Source organism: Oncorhynchus kisutch, unplaced genomic scaffold (genome assembly GCF_002021735.2).
Source record: "Oncorhynchus kisutch isolate 150728-3 unplaced genomic scaffold, Okis_V2 scaffold3958, whole genome shotgun sequence".
Lineage (NCBI taxonomy): Eukaryota > Metazoa > Chordata > Actinopteri > Salmoniformes > Salmonidae > Oncorhynchus > Oncorhynchus kisutch.
The window spans coordinates 93,990-117,742 of NW_022265903.1; the positions used below are offsets into that span (position 1 = coordinate 93,990).

The 23,753-nt window shown below is 38.2% G+C and overlaps 1 protein-coding gene across 1 annotated transcript in view; it reads left to right on the forward strand.

The window, feature by feature from the left end:
- The first annotated feature begins 6,927 nt into the window (after window positions 1-6,927).
- Window positions 6,928-23,753, forward strand: part of LOC116372504 (NLR family CARD domain-containing protein 3-like) — a 29,448-nt gene continuing 12,622 nt past the window's right edge. Inside the window, 2 exon segments of the mRNA XM_031821307.1 lie at window positions 6,928-7,026; window positions 22,683-22,826. Coding sequence (XP_031677167.1) covers window positions 22,699-22,826 — 128 coding nt within the window. The 5' untranslated portion in view covers window positions 6,928-7,026; window positions 22,683-22,698.

Sequence of the window (23,753 nt, forward strand, 5' to 3'; positions counted from 1 at the left end):
AAACATTAACCATGCCCAACATATTCCAAAAAATGAAACACGTCGCTAAACCTATCAGGGGAAAAAGGCTATAGCTCCGGGTAGCAAGTTGCACTACCCTACACAAATCTCCTACCGAGGTACACAGCCGATTTACTCACCACCTCAGACTGACTTCCCAACAGAAAGTAGAACAAAATTTCAGGCTAGGCAGGGCCTGGAAACTAACCATTCTCTCTCCAACGCAGCACACAAACCAAACAACAAAGACAACCAATACTGGGCCTATCAAACTCAATATGCAAACCAAACACGTACCTCCACGGTCTCCCAAACCAATAGTTCAAAGATCCCGGATGAGCCCCCACTTGTCACGAACCGGCTCAAAGCCCGTAACAAAGGGAGACAACGTGGAGATAAGGAGTAACAAAATATATATTTATTAACTAAAGCAACTAAGGAAAATATACAATGGTGTGTGTAATCAGTAATCAGTAGTGTAAGTGAATGTTTTGCATGCATGAATGTGATAATGCAGGGTGTTGAAAGGTGCCAAAGCAAACAAACAAAAGGCCACCAAGAACCACAACACAATCTACAAAGGTGTCTGCATGGAGAGAGTCTCCTCCATGAATGGGGAAGTGGTGTATTTATCCTGGGAGACACCGGGCCCAGGTGTTTCCCATAAAGCTGACGACCCTCCCAACTCCGCCCACCAGCATCCTAATAAGGAAATAACAGAGAGAGAATACAGCAGACAGAGTGGGAGGGTCGTCACATCCCCCCCCATAAAACCGGGGACCAACAAGGACCCCGGAACAAAATACCAGCCTAAGTTCCAAATTGACACAGCTTCTGCGCCACAAATTGACGAGGGGTTATGTGTTCACACCTCCACCTGCACCAACCAACCTCCTCCCCAGACCTCAGCAACCTTTGTGCATAGGAAGCAATATTTAAGAGGAAAGAAGAACACACGACCAGGAGGGAACAGACAGGAAAGATAGAACATGACAACCCGAAACAATGGTCAGTCACGTAAACATTTAGGAACAGGGCGCACGAGAGCGCATCAGCAATCACGTTTTCAGTCCCCCGGATGTGCCTCACATCGAGATGGAATGATTGTAAAAATAAACACCATCGCATTATCCTCTGGTTTGGACACATCATGGACCTCAAAAAAGTGAGGGGGTTATGGTCGGTGTAGACCACAATGGGCACAACCCCCGACCCGACATACACTTCGAAGTGTTGTAGCGCCCAAATGAGTGCTAGCGCTTCCTTTTCAATAACCGAATAGTTCAACTGATAATCGTTAAACTTTTTGGAAAGGAAACTAACAGGCCTCTCAATCCCAGACACATCTGCTTGCAGCAAAACTGCACCTGCCCCCACATGACTAGCATCCACCTGCAAGGTAAATGACAAATCCACGCGAGGAGCAGCCAGCACCGGAGTTGAGGTCAGCAACCTCTTTGCATCTTCAAAAGCGTGTTGACAACGAGTAGACCAAACGTAAACAGCCTTAGCTTTCAGCATATCTGTCAAGGGAGCGACCACAGTAGAGAAGTTCCTACAAAAACTACGGTAATACCCAATCATGCCCAAGAAACGCATCAGTTCCTTTTTAGTAGTTGGTGGTGGAAAAGCATCAATAGCCACCACTTTAGCCCGAACAGGACGCACTTCACCCTGCCCAACCACTTTTCCAAGGTATGTAACGGTCGCCTGAGCAAACTCACATTTAGCCAGATTGATTGTGAGGCGACCCGCAGCCAGACGTTCGAACAAGGCTTGAATACGGGACAGATGTTCTTCCCAAGTATCTGCATATATTACTACATCGTCCAAATAAACAGCGCACCCGGTCAGACCGGCGACAACCCTGTTCATAAGTCCCTGAAAAGTGGCAGGTGCATTGCGCAGACCGAAACTCATAACCGAATACGAGTACAGACCAAAGGGTGTAATAAAGGCAGAGATTTCACGTGCCCTACTCGTCAGTGGCACCTGCCAATAGCCTTTTAACAGGTCAAATTTGCTCACAAACTTAGCTGCACCGACTTGATCAACACAGTCCTCCATCCGAGGAAGAGGAAATGAATCTGGCTTTGTGACACCGTTTACCTTACGGTAGTCCGTACAAAAACGGTTTGTTCCATCCGGTTTACTGACCAAGATACAGGGAGAAGCCCAACTGGAGAAAGAAGGCTCTGCTATCTTACTCTCCAGCATGTACTTGACCTCAGCATCCAGACAACGTAGTTTCTCTGAAGAAACTCTATAGAACCGCTGACGAATGGGGTCAGCACCTCCAATGTCAATATCATGTTCTATTAAGTTTGTACGTGTAGGTGTATCAGAAAACAAACCTGGAAATCTCTGAATAAGACCAACCATCTCTTTCCGCCCATCAACAGGTAGGTGAGTGAGAAGACTGTCTAAAATATCCAGTGTTTCTGAATTTTTCAATCTACCCTGCAATATACAATCGTCAGGACCAGGAACATCTTCCTCCTCATGCACAGAACTAGCAGGACAAGAACACAAGGAAACAACGGTATCAGCCAAAAGAACAGGTTTACCGTCCTCTGTAGAATCCCACTGTTCAGTCTCAGAGGAACGTGCATAATAAGGTTTTAACAGATTTACATGGCACAGCTGGTGTGCTTTCCTCCGTTCTGGAGTGGCAACTAGATAATTTTGCTCAGTGTACTGGCGCACCACTGTATATGGACCTTGAAACTTGGCTTGAAAAGGAGAACCAACAATTGGCAGCAGAGCAAGAACCTGGTCACCTGGAATAAAGTGACGAGGCTCAGTTCGGCGATCAAATATGCCCTTCATCCTCTCCTGTGAAGATGATAACTTCTCTTTAGCCATTTCACCAGCGGCGTACAGTCGTCGCCGGAAATCACACACATATGATAATAGGGACTGAGGAGGCTCGGGAGACTTCCAGTCATCCTGGAGAACAGATAAAAGTCCACGCACCCTATGTCCAAACACAAGGTCATTTGGACTGAAACCTGTGCTCTCCTGTGAAACTTCCCTAGCGGCTAACAGTAACCAAGGCAACCCCTCCTCCCAATCCTTATCCATCTCAGTACAATAAGCTCTCAACAAAGACTTAAGTGTTTGATGGAAACGTTCCAGTGCTCCTTGACTTTGCGCGTGATAGGCGCTAGACAAATTGTGTTTAATATGGAGCTGTTGAAGAACCTGACTAAACAGATTAGAGGTAAAATTAGATCCTTGATCACTCTGAATGACCTTAGGGATTCCAAACAATGAGAGAAACTGAGTCAAAGCTTTTAACACCGATTTAGATACAGCAGACAGAGTGGGAGGGTCGTCACAGTAGAAACTAGGGCCTGTAGGACCTGCCTTGTTGATAGTGTTGTTAAGGAAGGTAGACACTAGGGCCTGTAGGACCTGCGTTGTTGATAGTGTTGTTAAGGAAGGTAGAAACTAGGGCCTGTAGGACCTGCCTTGTTGATAGTGTTGTTAAGGAAGGTAGAAACTAGGGCCTGTAGGACCTGCCTTGTTGATAGTGTTGTTAAGGAAGGTAGAAACTAGGGCCTGTAGGACCTGCCTTGTTGATAGTGTTGTTAAGGAAGGTAGAAACTAGGGCCTGTAGGACCTGCCTTGTTGATAGTGTTGTTAAGGAAGGTAGAAACTAGGGCCTGTAGGACCTGCCTTGTTGATAGTGTTGTTAAGGAAGGTAGAAACTAGGGCCTGTAGGACCTGCCTTGTTGATAGTGTTGTTAAGGAAGGTAGAAACTAGGGCCTGTAGGACCTGCCTTGTTGATAGTGTTGTTAAGGAAGGTAGAAACTAGGGCCTGTAGGACCTGCCTTGTTGATAGTGTTGTTAAGGAAGGTAGAAACTAGGGCCTGTAGGACCTGCCTTGTTGATAGTGTTGTTAAGGAAGGTAGAAACTAGGGCCTGTAGGACCTGCCTTGTTGATAGTGTTGTTAAGAAGGTAGAAACTAGGGCCTGTAGGACCTGCCTTGTTGATAGTGTTGTTAAGGAAGGTAGAAACTAGGGCCTGTAGGACCTGCCTTGTTGATAGTGTTGTTAAGGAAGGTAGAAACTAGGGCCTGTAGGACCTGCCTTGTTGATAGTGTTGTTATCATGTTATCCTGTGTGTGTATCCTGTGTGTGTATCCTGTGTGTGTTTCTTTTCACTCCTCCCCTCACAGGTGAACATCATCACTCCCCAATCAGTCACCAATCAATCATCAATCAGAAGACACACCTCCTCCTGTTTCCTACCCTATTACAGTTCCTTTCCCTTGGTTTAAAAACCCCATCAGTTGTTTGCCGTGGAGCTCAATCTCTCTGTAAATGCCATGTATGTAGATCTCTGTGTTTCACTCTCTCTTTGTGTATTGACCTCTCTTTTGTTTGAGCACCACCATAACACTTTGTCATCACCTGTGAGTATTGTTTTTGGTTATGGTGTTTGTGTTTGATTGCTGGTGGGAAAAGGGGAAACCAAGACAAGTCGCCCATGGGCATACACTACCCGTAGGTAGACTTTGTTAAATACACTAGTTAGAACTGGGCGGACCACCCACTGTATTTTTGGTTAGTTAGTTAGCTGTTGTTAAGGGTGTTTGAATATTTATTGTTTCTTTCCTTGGGTCCAGCTCAGCCCCTTTTCCTGCTCCCCCCATTACCGTGTGTTTACAAATAAACCTTGAGTTTGACGGTACATTTCAGTTGTCGTAGTTATTTCGTTCTCACTTTTACTTTGTCACAATAATTTGCATGAGTTATGTTACGGGTCTCATTACCATCCCCCCCCTAGACTGTCGGGCCAAAAGGGATTCGTAACAACAACTATATCAAGAAGACTTTATAACTGCCCTGATAGGCTCTTTACCTACAACTCTAACAGGACAATTTGGGTCGACATGGAAGAACTTAATGCCCCATTTGGAGCATCATATTATCTGAGTCAACACTTAAATGTGGGACTGCAGAATCCCAAAATGTCCCAAACTAAGAAATATGGAGTCAGATAAATAAGAGACAGACATCTTCACCTTTCCTGACAAGCTCTGCTTCGTTATGGAACAACCATGAATACTAATTAGGAGGAAAGGTGGTTGTCTGGAGAGAGTGGGATAGGTTTTGTTTTAGCCTCAACACTAATACATTTCACTTCTGCTTTTAGTGTCAACTTGAATTAGAGTGGCTGTGGAAGACTTCTCCTTGATGTCTGCAAGTGTCTGAGTACCAATGATCTCCATGATTCCATCCCATCATTCCAAGGTTCACAATCTTTCTGAAGAATGCCAACTCTATTCAATTGTCCACTTTGCAACGAGCAAACATGATCTGTGTCCAGACTACTCACACATATTGTCCTCTATCACCAGCATGAACCACATTTTCTAACTACCTGTGGAGTTAATGGGTGTGGGAAAACAAATAGATGTTTCAGCTTCTATCGGTCACACATCTACCAAAACCACAGAGAGCTTTTAAGCACCAACATAGATGAGAATTGCCCTCATGATGAATTTGAGACTGGGACTGATCCCATTGAAGATGACATGAGCGATGTAGAGAGTCTGCCAGAGGCTGAATATGTTCAAGACACAGAGATCAACACTGAGCAGCTAATTGACTTTCTTAACAACTCTGCAGTATTTGAGGAAGGCATTAGATGCATCATCTCTGAGTGGATGCTGGAGCATTACTGTGTGAAAGAAGTGGGCGTTGTCAGGACAACTGAAGTACCAATGAGAAACAAAGAGGTTATAAAACAAGGTGATTTCAATACAGCTACATTTCCCCCAGGCTACATGAATATAAAGAGACATGAGACAACACAATCATAATGAATCAGATTACATGGCCCCCAGGCTACATGAATATAAAGAGACATGAGACAAAACAACCATAATGAATCAGATTACATGGAGAGGAGGGACCTGATCCTAGATCATAATGAATCAGATTACATGGAGAGGAGGGACCTGTTCCTAGATCATAATGAATCGGATTACATGGAGAGGGGGACCTGATCCTAGATCATAATGAATCAGATTACATGGCCCCCAGGCTACATGAATATAAAGAGACATGAGACAACACAATCATAATGAATCAGATTACATGGCCCCCAGGCTACATGAATATAAAGAGACATGAGACAACACAATCATAATGAATCAGATTACATGGCCCCCAGGCTACATGAATATAAAGAGACATGAGACAACACAATCATAATGAATCAGATTACATGGCCCCCAGGCTACATGAATATAAAGAGACATGAGACAAAACAATCATAATGAATCAGATTACATGGAGAGAAGGGACCTGATCCTAGATCATAATGAATCAGATTACATGACCCCCAGGCTACATGAATATAAAGAGACATGAGACAAAACAATCATAATGAATCAGATTACATGGACAGGGGGACCTGATCCTAGATCATAATGAATCAGATTACATGGAGAGGGGGTACCTGATCCTAGATCATAATGAATCAGATTACATGGACAGGGGGACCTGATCCTAGATCATAATGAATCAGATTACATGGAGAGGGGGGACCTGATCCTAGATCATGATGAATCAGATTACATGGAGAGGGGGGACCTGATCCTAGATCATAATGAATCAGATTACATGGAGAGGGGGACCTGATCCTAGATCATAATGAATCAGATTACATGGAGAGGGGGGACCTGATCCTAGATCATAATGAATCAGATTACATGGAGAGGAGGGACCTGATCCTAGATCATAATGAATCGGATTACATGGAGAGGAGGACCTGATCCTAGATTAGCACTTCTGCTCTGGGAATGTATGTATGAAACCGAACACTTAGTTGTAAAGTCTAGTTACAGCAGGTGTTCACTGCCATCTAGTGGATGATACCAATATAACACTTTATTATCAGGGTGGGGAGGCGGCTGAGCTGAAACAGAAAGTAAAGTTGTTCTTTTGTTCAGGATCCATTTTGAGACGACAGAGCAGAAAACACTACATGGAGATCATTGAAAAATAAAGTAAGTATTTCTGAACAATAATCTATTCTAATGGACAGAGTACGTGCATGAATACCTGGAATGAGATATTACTAGTTAGTAGAAGTGCTACTTGAGCTGAGTTGCTGACAGACAGCAGTTTTCAAAGTGTAAACTAATCAGTAGTCCAACATGTTATCAGTAACACGTCTGGTAAATATGGTGGAGGAGCTTTTCAATTATATGGTTTTATGTTTATCTCAGGGTTTCTCCATCCTTTTGTTCTTACCAGCACTTACACACCTGATTCAACTAATCATCACATATTTTAAGACAGTTTGATATTTGAGGCATACAAATGAACATTCTCAAATTAAAACCTTTTGGGTTTGTAGGCCTGTTAACAATTATTAAAGTCCTACAGTAACTCACATCTTGGAGAAAAACAACACAGCTGAACTTGGTTTAGAGTAAATTATATGCTTATCAAAAATAATGTAAGAGAGACGTCTTGAAGAAACGCGTGTCTCAGTGCCCTGCGACAGTGGGAGGTTTGTTTTGCATGGCCCGGTGCTACAGCTGAGTGGACATATATTTATGGACCAATGGAATGGTCTAAAATGCTTAAACTCTGCTCCCCCGGGGAGCCGGGCAATGCAAAACTAATTCACCCAGTGACCATTACTTTATTTCCTCATATGAAATTGAAAGTAACTTTGTAGCCGACGCAGTTCCAGAATGTCTGTTGAAACTGTGTCTCATATGGAACGTTAGAACAGTGGTGGAAACAGAACTCAGTTCCAGAATGTCTGTTGAAACTGTGTCTCATATGGAACGTTAGAACAGTGGTGGAAACAGAACTCAGTTCCAGAATGTCTATTGAAACTGTGTCTCATATGGAACGTTAGAACAGTGGTGGAAACAGAACTCAGTTCCAGAATGTCTGTTGAAACTGTGTCTCATATGGAACGTTAGAACAGTGGTGGAAACAGAACTCAGTTCCAGAATGTCTGTTGAAACTGTGTCTCATATGGAACGTTAGAACAGTGGTGGAAACAGAACTCAGTTCCAGAATGTCTGTTGAAACTGTGTCTCATATGGAACGTTAGAACAGTGGTGGAAACAGAACTCAGTTCCAGAATGTCTGTTGAAACTGTGTCTCATATGGAACGTTAGAACAGTGGTGGAAACAGAACTCAGTTCCAGAATGTCTGTTGAAACTGTGTCTCATATGGAACATTAGAACAGTGGTGGAAACAGAACTCAGTTCCAGAATGTCTGTTGAAACTGTGTCTCATATGGAACGTTAGAACAGTGGTGGAAACAGAACTCAGTTCTCAAACTGGAGTAAAAGTAAAGATTTTAATAGAAAATGACTCAAGTAAAAGTGAAAGTCACCCAGTAAAATACTACTTCAGGAAAAGTCTAAAAGTATTTGGTTTCAAATATAATTAGGTATCAAAAGTAAATGTAATTGCTAAAATATAATTAGGTATCAAATTAAATGTAATTGCTAAAATATACTTAATAAGTATCAAAAGTAAAAGTAAACTAGTAATAATTGAACATTCCTTATATTAAGCAAACCAGACGGCACAATTGTCTTGTTATTTTAATGTATGGATAGCCAGGGTCACACTCCAACACTCAGACATCATTTAAATACAAAGCATTTGTGTTTAGTAAGTCTGCCAGATAAGAGGCAGTAGGGATGATCAGGGTTGTTCTCTGTTTAGTGAGTCCTCCAGATCAGAGGCAGTATGGATGATCAGGGATGTTCTCTGTTTAGTGAGTCTGCCAGATAAGAGGCAGTAGGGATGATCAGGGTTGTTCTCTGTTTAGTGAGTCCTCCAGATCAGAGGCAGTAGGGATGATCAGGGTTGTTCTCTGTTTAGTGAGTCTGCCAGATAAGAGGCAGTAGGGATGATCAGGGTTGTTCTCTGTTTAGTGAGTCCTCCAGATCAGAGGCAGTAGGGATGATCAGGGTTGTTCTCTGTTTAGTGAGTCTGCCAGATAAGAGGCAGTAGGGATGACCAGGGTTGTTCTCTGTTTAGTGAGTCCTCCAGATCAGAGACAGTATGGATGACCAGGGATGTTCTCTGTTTAGTGAGTCTGCCAGATAAGTGGCAGTAGGGATGATCAGGGTTATTCTCTGTTCAGTGAGTCTGCCAGATAAGAGGCAGTCGGGATGATCAGGGTTGTTCTCTGTTTAGTGAGTCTGCCAGATAAGAGGCAGTAGGGATGATCAGGGATGTTCTCTGTTTAGTGAGTCTGCCAGATAAGAGGCAGTAGGGATGATCAGGGTTGTTCTCTTGATAATTCTGCAAATTGAACAATTTTCTGTCCTGCTAAGCATTTAAAATGTGACGAGAACTTTTGGGTGTCGGGGAAAATGTCTGGAGTAAAAAATACATAATTTTCTTTGTAAATGTAGTGAAGTAAAAATAAAAGTTGTTAAAAATATAAGTATGTAAAGGATAGATTCCCCTAAAACAACTTAAATTACTAGAAGTATTTTTACTCAGTGACTTTACACCACTGCATTAGAAGACAGATAAATGTGTTGATTTTTTAATTTCATTTTAACTTTATTTAACTAGCCAAGTCAGTTTACAACAAATTCTTATTTTCAATGACGGCCTAGGATCAGTGGGTTAACTGCCTTGTTCAGGAGTAGAAGAGCAGATTTTTACCTTGTCAGCTCGGGGATGGGATCTTGTCAACTTTTGGATACTAGTTCAATGCTCTAACCACTAGGCTGCCTGTATGGGCAGATTCTGGTAGGTAGGCTATGAACTTTTGTAAAGTTAGGTTGTCGTCAGACATTCAACAGTCACAGTAGATTTGAGCTACAGTATGATCACTAATCATGCAGACCAACCTGATGGTCTCTGTTGGAAATGTTGTGAAAAGAATCTGGCCTCGGCTATAAATATCTGGCATTACTCATCTAATATGTAGATACTGTATTCTATACTATTCTACTGTATCTTAGTCTCTGCATTACTCATCTCATATGTAAATACTGTATTCTATACTATTCTACTGTATCTTAGTCTATGCATTACTCATCTCATATGTATATACTGTATTCTATTCTACTGTATCTTAGTCTATGCATTACTCACCTCATATGTAGATACTGTATTCTATACTATTCTACTGTATCTTAGTCTATGCATTACTCATCTCATATGTATATACTATATTCTATACTATTCTACTGTATCTTAGTGTATGCATTACTCTTCTCATATGTATATACTGTATTCTATACTATTCTACTGTATCTTAGTGTATGCATTACTCATCTCATATGTATATACTATATTCTATACTATTCTACTGTATCTTAGTGTATGCATTACTCTTCTCATATGTATATACTATATTCTATACTATTCTACTGTATCTTAGTCTATGCATTACTCATCTCATATGTATATACTGTATTCTATACTATTCTACTGTATCTTAGTCTATGCATTACTCATCTCATATGTATATACTGTATTCTATACTATTCTACTGTATCTTAGTGTATGCATTACTCATCTCATATGTATATACTGTATTCTATACTATTCTACTGTATCTTAGTGTATGCATTACTCATCTCATATGTATATACTGTATTCTATACTATTCTACTGTATCTTAGTCTATGCATTACTCATCTCATATGTATATACTGTATTCTATACTATTCTACTGTATCTTAGTCTATGCATTACTCATCTAATATGTATATACTGTATTCTATACTGTTCTACTGTATCTTAGTCTATGCATTACTCATCTCATATGTATATACTGTATTCTATACTATTCTACTGTATCTTAGTCTATGCATTACTCATCTCATATGTATATACTGTATTCTATACTATTCTACTGTATCTTAGTCTATGTATTACTCATCTCATATGTATATACTGTATTCTATACTATTCTACTGTATCTTAGTCTATGTATTACTCATCTCATATGTATATACTGTATTCTATACTATTCTACTGTATCTTAGTCTATGTATTACTCATCTCATATGTATATACTGTATTCTATACTATTCTACTGTACCTTAGTCGAGGCATTACTCATCTAATATGTATATACTGTATTCTATACTATTCTACTGTATCTTAGTCTATGCATTACTCATCTCATATGTATATACTGTATTCTATACTGTTCTACTGTATCTTAGTCTATGTATTACTCATCTCATATGTATATACTGTATTCTATACTGTTCTACTGTATCTTAGTCTATGTATTACTCATCTCATATGTAGATACTGTATTCTATACTGTTCTACTGTATCTTAGTCTATGCATTACTCATCTCATATGTATATACTGTATTCTATACTGTTCTACTGTATCTTAGTCTATGTATTACTCATCTAATATGTATATACTGTATTCTATACTGTTCTACTGTATCTTAGTCTATGTATTACTCATCTCATATGTATATACTGTATTCTATACTGTTCTACTGTATCTTAGTCTATGTATTACTCATCTCATATGTAGATACTGTATTCTATACTGTTCTACTGTATCTTAGTCTATGCATTACTCATCTCATATGTATATACTGTATTCTATACTATTCTACTGTATCTTAGTCTATGTATTACTCATCTCATATGTATATACTGTATTCTATACTATTCTACTGTATCTTAGTCTATGCATTACTCATCTCATATGTATATACTGTATTCTATACTATTCTACTGTATCTTAGTCTATGCATTACTCATCTCATATGTATATACTGTATTCTATACTATTCTACTGTATCTTAGTCTATGCATTACTCATCTCATATGTATATACTGTATTCTATACTATTCTACTGTATCTTAGTCTATGCATTACTCATCTCATATGTATATACTGTATTCTATACTATTCTACTGTATCTTAGTCTATGCATTACTCATCTAATATGTATATACTGTATTCTATACTATTCTACTGTATCTTAGTCTATGCATTACTCATCTCATATGTATATACTGTATTCTATACTATTCTACTGTATCTTAGTCTATGCATTACTCATCTCATATGTATATACTGTATTCTATACTGTTCTACTGTATCTTAGTCTATGCATTACTCATCTCATATGTATATACTGTATTCTATACTATTCTACTGTATCTTAGTCTATGCATTACTCATCTCATATGTATATACTGTATTCTATACTATTCTACTGTATCTTAGTCTATGCATTACTCATCTCATATGTATATACTGTATTCTATACTATTCTACTGTATCTTAGTCTATGTATTACTCATCTCATATGTATATACTGTATTCTATACTATTCTACTGTATCTTAGTCTATGCATTACTCATCTCATATGTATATACTGTATTCTATACTATTCTACTGTATCTTAGTCTATGTATTACTCATCTCATATGTATATACTGTATTCTATTCTACTGTATCTTAGTCTATGTATTACTCATCTCATATGTATATACTGTATTCTATACTATTCTACTGTATCTTAGTCTATGCATTACTCATCTCATATGTATATACTGTATTCTATACTGTTCTACTGTATCTTAGTCTATGCATTACTCATCTCATATGTATATACTGTATTCTATACTATTCTACTGTATCTTAGTCTATGTATTACTCATCTCATATGTATATACTGTATTCTATTCTATTCTACTGTATCTTAGTCTATGTATTACTCATCTCATATGTATATACTGTATTCTATACTATTCTACTGTATCTTAGTCTATGTATTACTCATCTCATATGTAGATACTGTATTCTACACTATTCTACTGTATCTTAGTCTATGTATTACTCATCTCATATGTATATACTGTATTCTATACTATTCTACTGTATCTTAGTCTATGCATTACTCATCTCATATGTATATACTGTATTCTATACTATTCTACTGTATCTTAGTCTATGCATTACTCATCTCATATGTATATACTGTATTCTATACTATTCTACTGTATCTTAGTCTATGCATTACTCATCTCATATGTATATACTGTATTCTATACTATTCTACTGTATCTTAGTCTATGCATTACTCATCTCATATGTATATACTGTATTCTATACTATTCTACTGTATCTTAGTCTATGTATTACTCATCTCATATGTATATACTGTATTCTATACTATTCTACTGTATCTTAGTCTATGCATTACTCATCTCATATGTATATACTGTATTCTATACTGTTCTACTGTATCTTAGTCTATGCATTACTCATCTCATATGTATATACTGTATTCTATACTATTCTACTGTATCTTAGTGTATGCATTACTCATCTCATATGTATATACTGTATTCTATACTATTCTACTGTATCTTAGTCTATGTATTACTCATCTCATATGTATATACTGTATTCTATACTATTCTACTGTATCTTAGTGTATGCATTACTCATCTCATATGTATATACTGTATTCTATACTATTCTACTGTATCTTAGTCTATGCATTACTCATCTCATATGTATATACTGTATTCTATACTGTTCTACTGTATCTTAGTCTATGCATTACTCATCTCATATGTATATACTGTATTCTATACTATTCTACTGTATCTTAGTCTATACAGTACTCATCTCATATGTATATACTGTATTCTATACTATTCTACTGTATCTTAGTCTATGCATTACTCATCTCATATGTATATACTGTATTCTATACTATTCTACTGTATCTTAGTCTATGCATTACTCATCTCATATGTATATACTGTATTCTATACTATTCTACTGTATCTTAGTCTATGCATTACTCATCTCATATGTATATACTGTATTTTATACTATTCTACTGTATCTTAGTCTATGCATTACTCATCTCATATGTATATACTGTATTCTATACTATTCTACTGTATCTTAGTCTATGCATTACTCATCTCATATGTAGATACTGTATTCTATACTATTCTACTGTATCTTAGTCTATGCATTACTCATCTCATATGTATATACTGTATTCTATACTATTCTACTGTATCTTAGTCTATGCATTACTCATCTCATATGTATATACTGTATTCTATACTATTCTACCGTATCTTAGTCTATGCATTACTCATCTCATATGTATTTCCTGTATTCTGTACTATTCTACTGTACCTTAGTCAATGCATTACTCATCTAATATGTATATACTGTATTCTATACTGTTCTACTGTATCTTAGTCTATGTATTACTCATCTCATATGTATATACTGTATTCTATACTATTCTACTGTATCTTAGTCTATGCATTACTCATCTAATATGTATATACTGTATTCTATACTGTTCTACTGTATCTTAGTCTATGTATTACTCATCTCATATGTATATACTGTATTCTATACTATTCTACTGTATCTTAGTCTATGCATTACTCATCGAATATGTATATACTGTATTCTATACTGTTCTACTGTATCTTAGTCTATGTATTACTCATCTCATATGTATATACTGTATTCTATACTATTCTACTGTATCTTAGTCTATGCATTACTCATCTCATATGTATATACTGTATTCTATACTATTCTACTGTATCTTAGTCTATGCATTACTCATCTCATATGTATATACTGTATTCTATACTATTCTACTGTATCTTAGTCTATGCATTACTCATCTCATATGTATATACTGTATTCTATACTATTCTACTGTATCTTAGTCTATGCATTACTCATCTCATATGTATATACTGTATTCTATACTACTGTATCTTAGTCTATGCATTACTCATCTCATATGTATATACTGTATTCTATACTACTGTATCTTAGTCTATGCATTACTCATCTCATATGTATATACTGTATTCTATACTGTTCTACTGTATCTTAGTCTATGTATTACTCATCTCATATGGATATACTGTATTCTATACTACTGTATCTTAGTCTATGCATTACTCATCTCATATGGATATACTGTATTCTATACTATTCTACTGTATCTTAGTCTATGCATTACTCATCTCATATGTATATACTGTATTCTATACTATTCTACTGTATCTTAGTCTATGCATTACTCATCTCATATGTATATACTGTATTCTATACTATTCTACTGTATCTTAGTCTATGCATTACTCATCTCATATGTATATACTGTATTCTATACTATTCTACTGTATCTTAGTCTATGCATTACTCATCTCATATGTATATACTGTATTCTATACTATTCTACCGTATCTTAGTCTATGCATTACTCATCTCATATGTGTATGCATTACTCATCTCATATGTATATACTGTATTCTGTACTATTCTACTGTACCTTAGTCAATGCATTACTCATCTAATATGTATATACTGTATTCTATACTGTTCTACTGTATCTTAGTCTATGTATTACTCATCTCATATGTATATACTGTATTCTATACTATTCTACTGTATCTTAGTCTATGCATTACTCATCTAATATGTATATACTGTATTCTATACTGTTCTACTGTATCTTAGTCTATGTATTACTCATCTCATATGTATATACTGTATTCTATACTATTCTACTGTATCTTAGTCTATGCATTACTCATCTAATATGTATATACTGTATTCTATACTGTTCTACTGTATCTTAGTCTATGTATTACTCATCTCATATGTATATACTGTATTCTATACTATTCTACTGTATCTTAGTCTATGCATTACTCATCTCATATGTATATACTGTATTCTATACTATTCTACTGTATCTTAGTCTATGCATTACTCATCTCATATGTATATACTGTATTCTATACTATTCTACTGTATCTTAGTCTATGCATTACTCATCTCATATGTATATACTGTATTCTATACTATTCTACTGTATCTTAGTCTATGCATTACTCATCTCATATGTATATACTGTATTCTATACTACTGTATCTTAGTCTATGCATTACTCATCTCATATGTATATACTGTATTCTATACTACTGTATCTTAGTCTATGCATTACTCATCTCATATGTATATACTGTATTCTATACTGTTCTACTGTATCTTAGTCTATGTATTACTCATCTCATATGGATATACTGTATTCTATACTACTGTATCTTAGTCTATGCATTACTCATCTCATATGGATATACTGTATTCTATACTATTCTACTGTATCTTAGTCTATGCATTACTCATCTCATATGTATATACTGTATTCTATACTATTCTACTGTATCTTAGTCTATGCATTACTCATCTCATATGTATATACTGTATTCTATACTATTCTACTGTATCTTAGTCTATGTATTACTCATCTCATATGTATATACTGTATTCTATACTATTCTACTGTATCTTAGTCTATGTATTACTCATCTCATATGTATATACTGTATTCTATACTATTCTACTGTATCTTAGTCTATGTATTACTCATCTCATATGTATATACTGTATTCTATACTATTCTACTGTATCTTAGTCTATGCTGCTCAGACATTGTGACCAATAACATTTGACTTGATTTAGATTAGGCGATATACACTACATGACCAAAAGTATGTGGACACCTGCTAGTCTAACATCTCATTCCAAAATCTAATCAAATCAAATCAAATGTTATTTGTCACATACACATGGTTAGCAGATGTTAATGCGAGTGTAGCGAAATGCTTGTGCTTCTAGTTCCGACAATGCAGTAATAATCCAACAAGTAATCTAACTAACAATTCCAAAACTACTGTCTTATACACAGTGTAAGGGGATAAAGAATATGTACATAAAGATATATGAATGAGTGATGGTACAGAGCAGCTTAGGCAAGATACAGTAGATGGTATCGAGTACAGTATATACATATGAGATGAGTATGTAAACAAAGTGGCATAGTTAAAGTGGCTAGTGATACATGTATTACATAAGGATGCAGTAGATGATATAGAGTACAGTATATACGTATACATATGAGATGAATAATGTAGGGTATGTAAACATTATATTAGGTAGCATTGTTTAAAGTGGCTAGTGATATATTTTACATCATTTCCCATCAATTCCCATTATTAAAGTGGCTGGAGTTGAGTCAGTGTGTTGGCAGCAGCCACTCAATGTTAGTGGTGGCTGTTTAACAGTCTGATGGCCTTGAGATAGAAGCAGTTTTTCAGTCTCTCGGTCCCAGCTTTGATGCACCTGTACTGACGTCGCCTTCTGGATGATAGCGGGTGAACAGGCAGTGGCTCGGGTGGTTGTTGTCCTTGATGATCTTTATGGCCTTCCTGTAACATCGGGTGGTGTAGGTGTCCTGGAGGGCAGGTAGTTTGCCCCCGGTGATGCGTTGTGCAGACCTCACTACCCTCTGGAGAGCCTTACGGTTGTGGGCGGAGCAGTTGCCGTACCAGGTGGTGATACAGCCCGCCAGGATGCTCTCGATTGTGCATCTGTAGAAGTTTGTGAGTGCTTTTGGTGACAAGCCGAATTTCTTCAGCCTCCTGAGGTTGAAGAGGCGCTGCTGCGCCTTCTTCACGATGTTGTCTGTGTGAGTGGACCAATTCAGTTGGTGATTGGACCAATTCAAACTTGATGATTGAGTTGGAGGCGTGCGTGGCCACGCAGTCGTGGGTGAACAGGGAGTACAGGAGAGGGCTCAGAACGCACCCTTGTGGGGCCCCAGTGTTGAGGATCAGCGGGGTGGAGATGTTGTTGCCTACCCTCACCACCTGGGGGCGGCCCATCAGGAAGTCCAGTACCCAGTTGCACAGGGCGGGATCGAGACCCAGGGTCTCGAGCTTGATGACGAGCTTGGAGGGTACTATGGTGTTGAATGCCAAGCTGTAGTCGATGAACAGCATTCTCACATAGGTATTCCTCTTGTCCAGATGGGTTAGGGCAGTGTGCAGTGTGGTTGAGCACTTCATGATGACGGATGTGAGTGCTACGGGGCGGTAGTCGTTTAGCTCAGTTACCTTAGCTTTCTTGGGAACAGGAACAATGGTGGCCCTCTTGAAGCATGTGGGAACAGCAGACTGGTATAGGGATTGATTGAATATGTCCGTGAACACACCGGCCAGCTGGTCTGCGCATGCTCTGAGGGCGCGGCTGGGGATGCCGTCTGGGCCTGAAGCCTTGCGAGGGTTAACATGTTTAAATGTTTTACTCACCTCGGCTGCAGTGAAGGAGAGTTCGCATGTTTTCGTTGCAGGCCGTGTCAGTGGCACTGTATTGTCCTCAAAGCGGGCAAAAAAGTTATTTAGTCTGCCTGGGAGCAAGACATCCTGGTCCGTGACTGGGCTGGTTTTCTTCTTGTAGTCCGTGATTGACTGTAGACCCTGCCACATACCTCTTGCGTCTGAGCCGTTGAATTGAGATTCTACTTTGTCTCTATACTGACACTTAGCTTGTTTGATTGCCTTGCGGAGGGAATAGCTGCACTGTTTGTATTCGGTCATGTTACCAGTCACCTTGCCCTGATTAAAAGCAGTGGTTCGCGCTTTCAGTTTCATGCGAATGCTGCCATCAATCCACGGTTTCTGGTTAGGGAATGTTTTAATCGTTGCTATGGGAACGACATCTTCAACGCACGTTCTAATGAACTCGCACACCGAATCAGCGTATTCGTCAATGTTGTTATCTGACGCAATACGAAACATATCCCAGTCCACGTGATGGAAGCAGTCTTGGAGTGTGGAATCAGCTTGGTCGGACCAGCGTTGGACAGACCTCAGCGTGGGAGCTTCTTGTTTTAGTTTCTGTCTGTAGGCAGGGATCAGCAAAATGGAGTCGTGGTCAGCTTTTCCGAAAGGAGGGCGGGGCAGGGCCTTATATGCGTCACGGAAGTTAGAGTAACAATGATCCAAGGTTTTTTCAGCCCTAGTTGCGCAATCGATATGCTGATACAATTTAGGGAGTCTTGTTTTCAGATTAGCCTTGTTAAAATCCCCAGCTACAATGAATGCAGCCTCAGGATGTAGAGATTCCAGTTTGCAAAGAGTCAAATAAAGTTTGTTCAGAGCCATCGATGTGTCTGCTTGGGGTTGAATATATACGGCTGTGATTATAATCGAAGAGAATTCTCTTGGTAGATAATGCGGTCGACATTTGATTGTGAGGAATTCTATATCAGGTGAACAGAAGGATTTGAATTCCTGTATATTTCTGTGATCACACCACGTCTCGTTAGCCATAAGGCATACGCCCCCGCCCCTCTTCTTACCAGAAAGATGTTTGTTTCTGTCGGCGCGATGCGTGGAGAAACCCGCTGGCTGCACCGCCTCCGATAGCATCTCTCCAGTGAGCCATGTTTCCGTGAAGCAAAGAACGTTACAGTCTCTGATGTCCCTCTGGAATGCTACCCTTGCTCGGATTTCATCAACCTTGTTGTCAAGAGACTGGACATTGGCGAGAAGAATGCTGGGGAGTGGTGCACGATGTGCCCGTCTCCGGAGTCTGACCAGAAGACCGCCTCGTTTACCTCTTTTACGGCATCGTTTTTTTTGGGGTCGCCGGCTGGGATCTATTCCGTTGTCCTGGTTGAAAGGCAGAACACAGGATCCGCTTCGTGAAAATCATATTCTTGGTCGTACTGATGATGAGTTGACGCTGATCTTATATTCAGTAGTTCTTCTCGACTGTATGTAATGAAACCTAACCTGTAATGAAACCTAAGATGACCTGGGGTACTAATGTAAGAAATAATGTAAGAAATAACACGTAAAAAAACAAAGAATTGCATAGTTTCCTAGGAACGCGAAGCGAGGCGGCCATCTCTGTCGGCGCCGGAAGGCGTTCCTATGGAGTTGGTACCCCCTTTGCTGCTATAACAGCCTCCACTTATGGGAAGGCTTTCCAGTAGATGTTGGAACATTGCTGCGGGGACTTGCTTCCGTTCAGCCACAAGAGCATTAGGGAGGTCGTGCACTAATTTTGGGTGATTAGGCCTGGCTCGAAGTCAGTGTTCCAATTCATCCCAAAGGTGTTCGATGGGGTTGAGGTCAGGGCTCTGTGCAGGCCAGTCAAGTTCTTCCACACCGATCTCGACAAGCCATTTCTGTATGGACCTCGCTTTGTGCACGGGGACATTGTCATGCTGAAACAGGAAAGGGCCTTCCCCAAACTGTTGCCACCAAGTTGGATGCACAGAATCATCTAGAATGTAATTTTAAACTGTAGCGTTAAGATTTATCTTCACTAGAACTAAGGAAAAACAGCCCCAGACCATTATTACTCCTCCACCAAACTTTACAGTTGGCACTATATACATTTCTCAGTACATTAGAAGTCAGATAAATGTGTTGAGACGTAGGAAAGATGGGCAAACTCTCGTTGGTCTTGGCTTTCTACACACTATTATAAGGTTAGTCGATGTCAGACATTCAATACTCAGAGTAGGTTTGAGGTATGATCACTTATCATGCTGACAACCTGATGGTCTCTGTGAACTGATCTGAACAGGTTTAGACTGGTCATCTATGATATGTAGGTTATATACAGTACATTCTCTGTCCTGCTACTGGTAGGACTATAACATTATGTGAACTGACCTGAACAGGTTTAGACTGGTCATCTATGATATGTAGGTTATATACAGTACATTCTCTGTCCTGCTACTGGTAGGACTATAACATTATGTGAACTGACCTGAACTGGTTTAGACTGGTCATCTATGATATGTAGGTTATATACAGTACATTCTCTGTCCTGCTACTGGTAGGACTATAACATTATGTGAACTGATCTGAACAGGTTTAGACTGGTCATCTATGATATGTAGGTTATATACAGTACATTCTCTGTCCTGCTACTGGAAGGACTATAACATTATGTGAACTGATCTGAACAGGTTTAGGCTGGTCATCTATGATATGTAGGTTATAGCCGAGGTATAGACCTTGATCTGCATATCACTAACAAACTGCTATTATACATTATAACCTAGCCTACTTTACATAATATAACATCTACATATCACTAACAACCCACTACTATACATTATAACCTAGTCTACTTTACATAATATAACATCTACATATCACTAACAACCCACTACTATACATTATAACCTAGTCTACTTTACATAATATAACATATCACTAACAACCCACTACTATACATTATAACCTAGTCTACTTTACATAATATAACATCTACATATCACTAACAACCCACTACTATACATTATAACCTAGTCTACTTTACATAATATAACATATCACTAACAACCCACTACTATACATTATAACCTAGTCTACTTTACATAATATAACATCTACATATCACTAACAACCCACTACTAGACATTATAACCTAGTCTACTTTACATAATATAACATATCACTAACAACCCACTACTATACATTATAACCTAGTCTACTTTACATAATATAACATATCACTAACAACCCACTACTATACATTATAACCTAGTCTACTTTACATAATATAACATATCACTAACAACCCACTACTATACATTATAACCTAGTCTACTTTACATAATATAACATCTACATATCACTAACAACCCACTACTATACATTATAACCTAGTCTACTTTACATAATATAACATATCACTAACAACCCACTACTATACATTATAACCTAGTCTACTTTACATAATATAACATATCACTAACAACCCACTACTATACATTATAATCTAGTCTACTTTACATAATATAACATCTACATATCACTAACAACCCACTACTATACATTATAACCTAGTCTACTTTACATAATATAACATCAATTACTTGATGCAAAAAACTTTTTTGAATGGATCAATGATTTCCCCCTCAGATCAATCATGTCCGTTTTAGCCCTTCTGTCTACATTCTCAGATACATTTAGAAAATAATAATTATTGTTATAGTTATTATTGTTGCTGTACTGTCTATAACTACCTTAACAAACAGTGACTTATTATTATTATTATTATTATTATTGTTGTTGCTGTACTGTCTATAACTACCTTAACAAACAGTGACTTATTATTATTATTGTTATTATTGTTGCTGTACTGTCTATAACTACCTTAACAAACAGTGACTTATTATTATTATTATTATTATTATTGTTGTTGTTGTACTGTCTATAACTACCTTAACAAACAGTGACTTATTATTATTATTATTATTATTATTGTTGTTGCTGTACTGTCTATAACTACCTTAACAAACAGTGACTTATTATTATTATTGTTATTATTGTTGCTGTACTGTCTATAACTACCTTAACAAACAGTGACTTATTATTATTGTTGCTGTACTGTCTATAACTTCCTTAACAAACAGTGACTTATTATTATTATTGTTGTTGTACTGTCTATAACTTCCTTAACAAACAGTGACTTATTATTATTATTGTTATTGTTGCTGTACTGTCTATAACTTCCTTAACAAACAGTGACTTATTATTATTATTGTTATTATTGTTGCTGTACTGTCTATAACTACCTTAACAAACAGTGACTTATTATTATTACAGACAGTTGCCATGGAGATGAAATGTCACAACTACATGTTCATGTGATGCATTAAATCACCTGATTGTTTCTATATGTCTGTTAGCAAATGTTTTATTTCTCCAAAGAGATCATGGATAAATGTGACCAATTGACATTCAGTAATTAGTTGTCACCATATTAACCACAACCAACATGTTGGATCTCTGTTTAGGGGTCAGTGCTCTAAAATGAGTCTCTCTGGGGAGAGAGAGGAGGGGGGCCCTGCCTCTAAAATGAGTCTCTCTGGGGAGAGAGAGGAGGGGGGCCCTTCCTCTAAAACACATCTCTCTGGGGGACATGACACCACAGCTAAGAGGTAAGATCACAATTTTATGAAGAATTTATTAAGTTTATTTCCAAAATAAATAGCTATCTTAAGATGAAAGCACTTACTGTAAATCACAAATCACTCTGGATAAGAGCATCTGCTAAATCAGGGGTTCTCAATCCGGGGTCTGTGGAGGTACTGCAGGGGTTCTCAATCTGGGGTCTGTGGAGGTACTGCAGGGGTTCTCAATCCGGGGTCTGTGGAGGTACTGCAGGGGTTCTCAATCCGGGGTCTGTGGAGGTACTGCAGGGGTTCTCAATCCGGGGTCTGTGGAGGTACTGCAGGGGTTCCACGGCACCCTGACTGTACTCGTTGTAATGTACAACTCTTCACACCCGTTTAACAACTCTAAATATCTTTGGCATAGTAGGCATCAAGTCCCTTGCCAATAATGTTGCCTACAACATTGCATACAATGTTCATTTTCAGCTAACACATATTACGCCCTAGACGCCTTCAACTGCCCCATTTACAGCCATGTACAATTTAGGATTATTATTTAACAACATGATGTTGTGCTCCAAAGGGAGAACTTGAAATAACATGATGTGGATAATTAAATAATCAGAAGAAAAACGTGTTCGTTATTTTACACTCTTAGAACAGAAGGTTCCTTCTAGAACCAAAAAGGCTTCTATCACTTCCTTAAAATAGGAAATCAATAAAAGTTATATATATTTTTGGGTTCAGTGAAGAAGAACCTCTAGAGTTCTGATCAACAAAAGGTTCATGTTTTGAGGATGTGAACCCAGCAGCCCTCCAGTGGTCAGATCAATTCCACCTGTTTTTTCCAGCGCCCGGCCCGGGATTCGAACCAGCCACCTTTCGGTCACAGCTCCAACTCCAACCTGAGTTAATCTTCAGAAATAAGCATGAGTTAATCTGCCAAAATGAAGACAAAATGCTATGCAGACA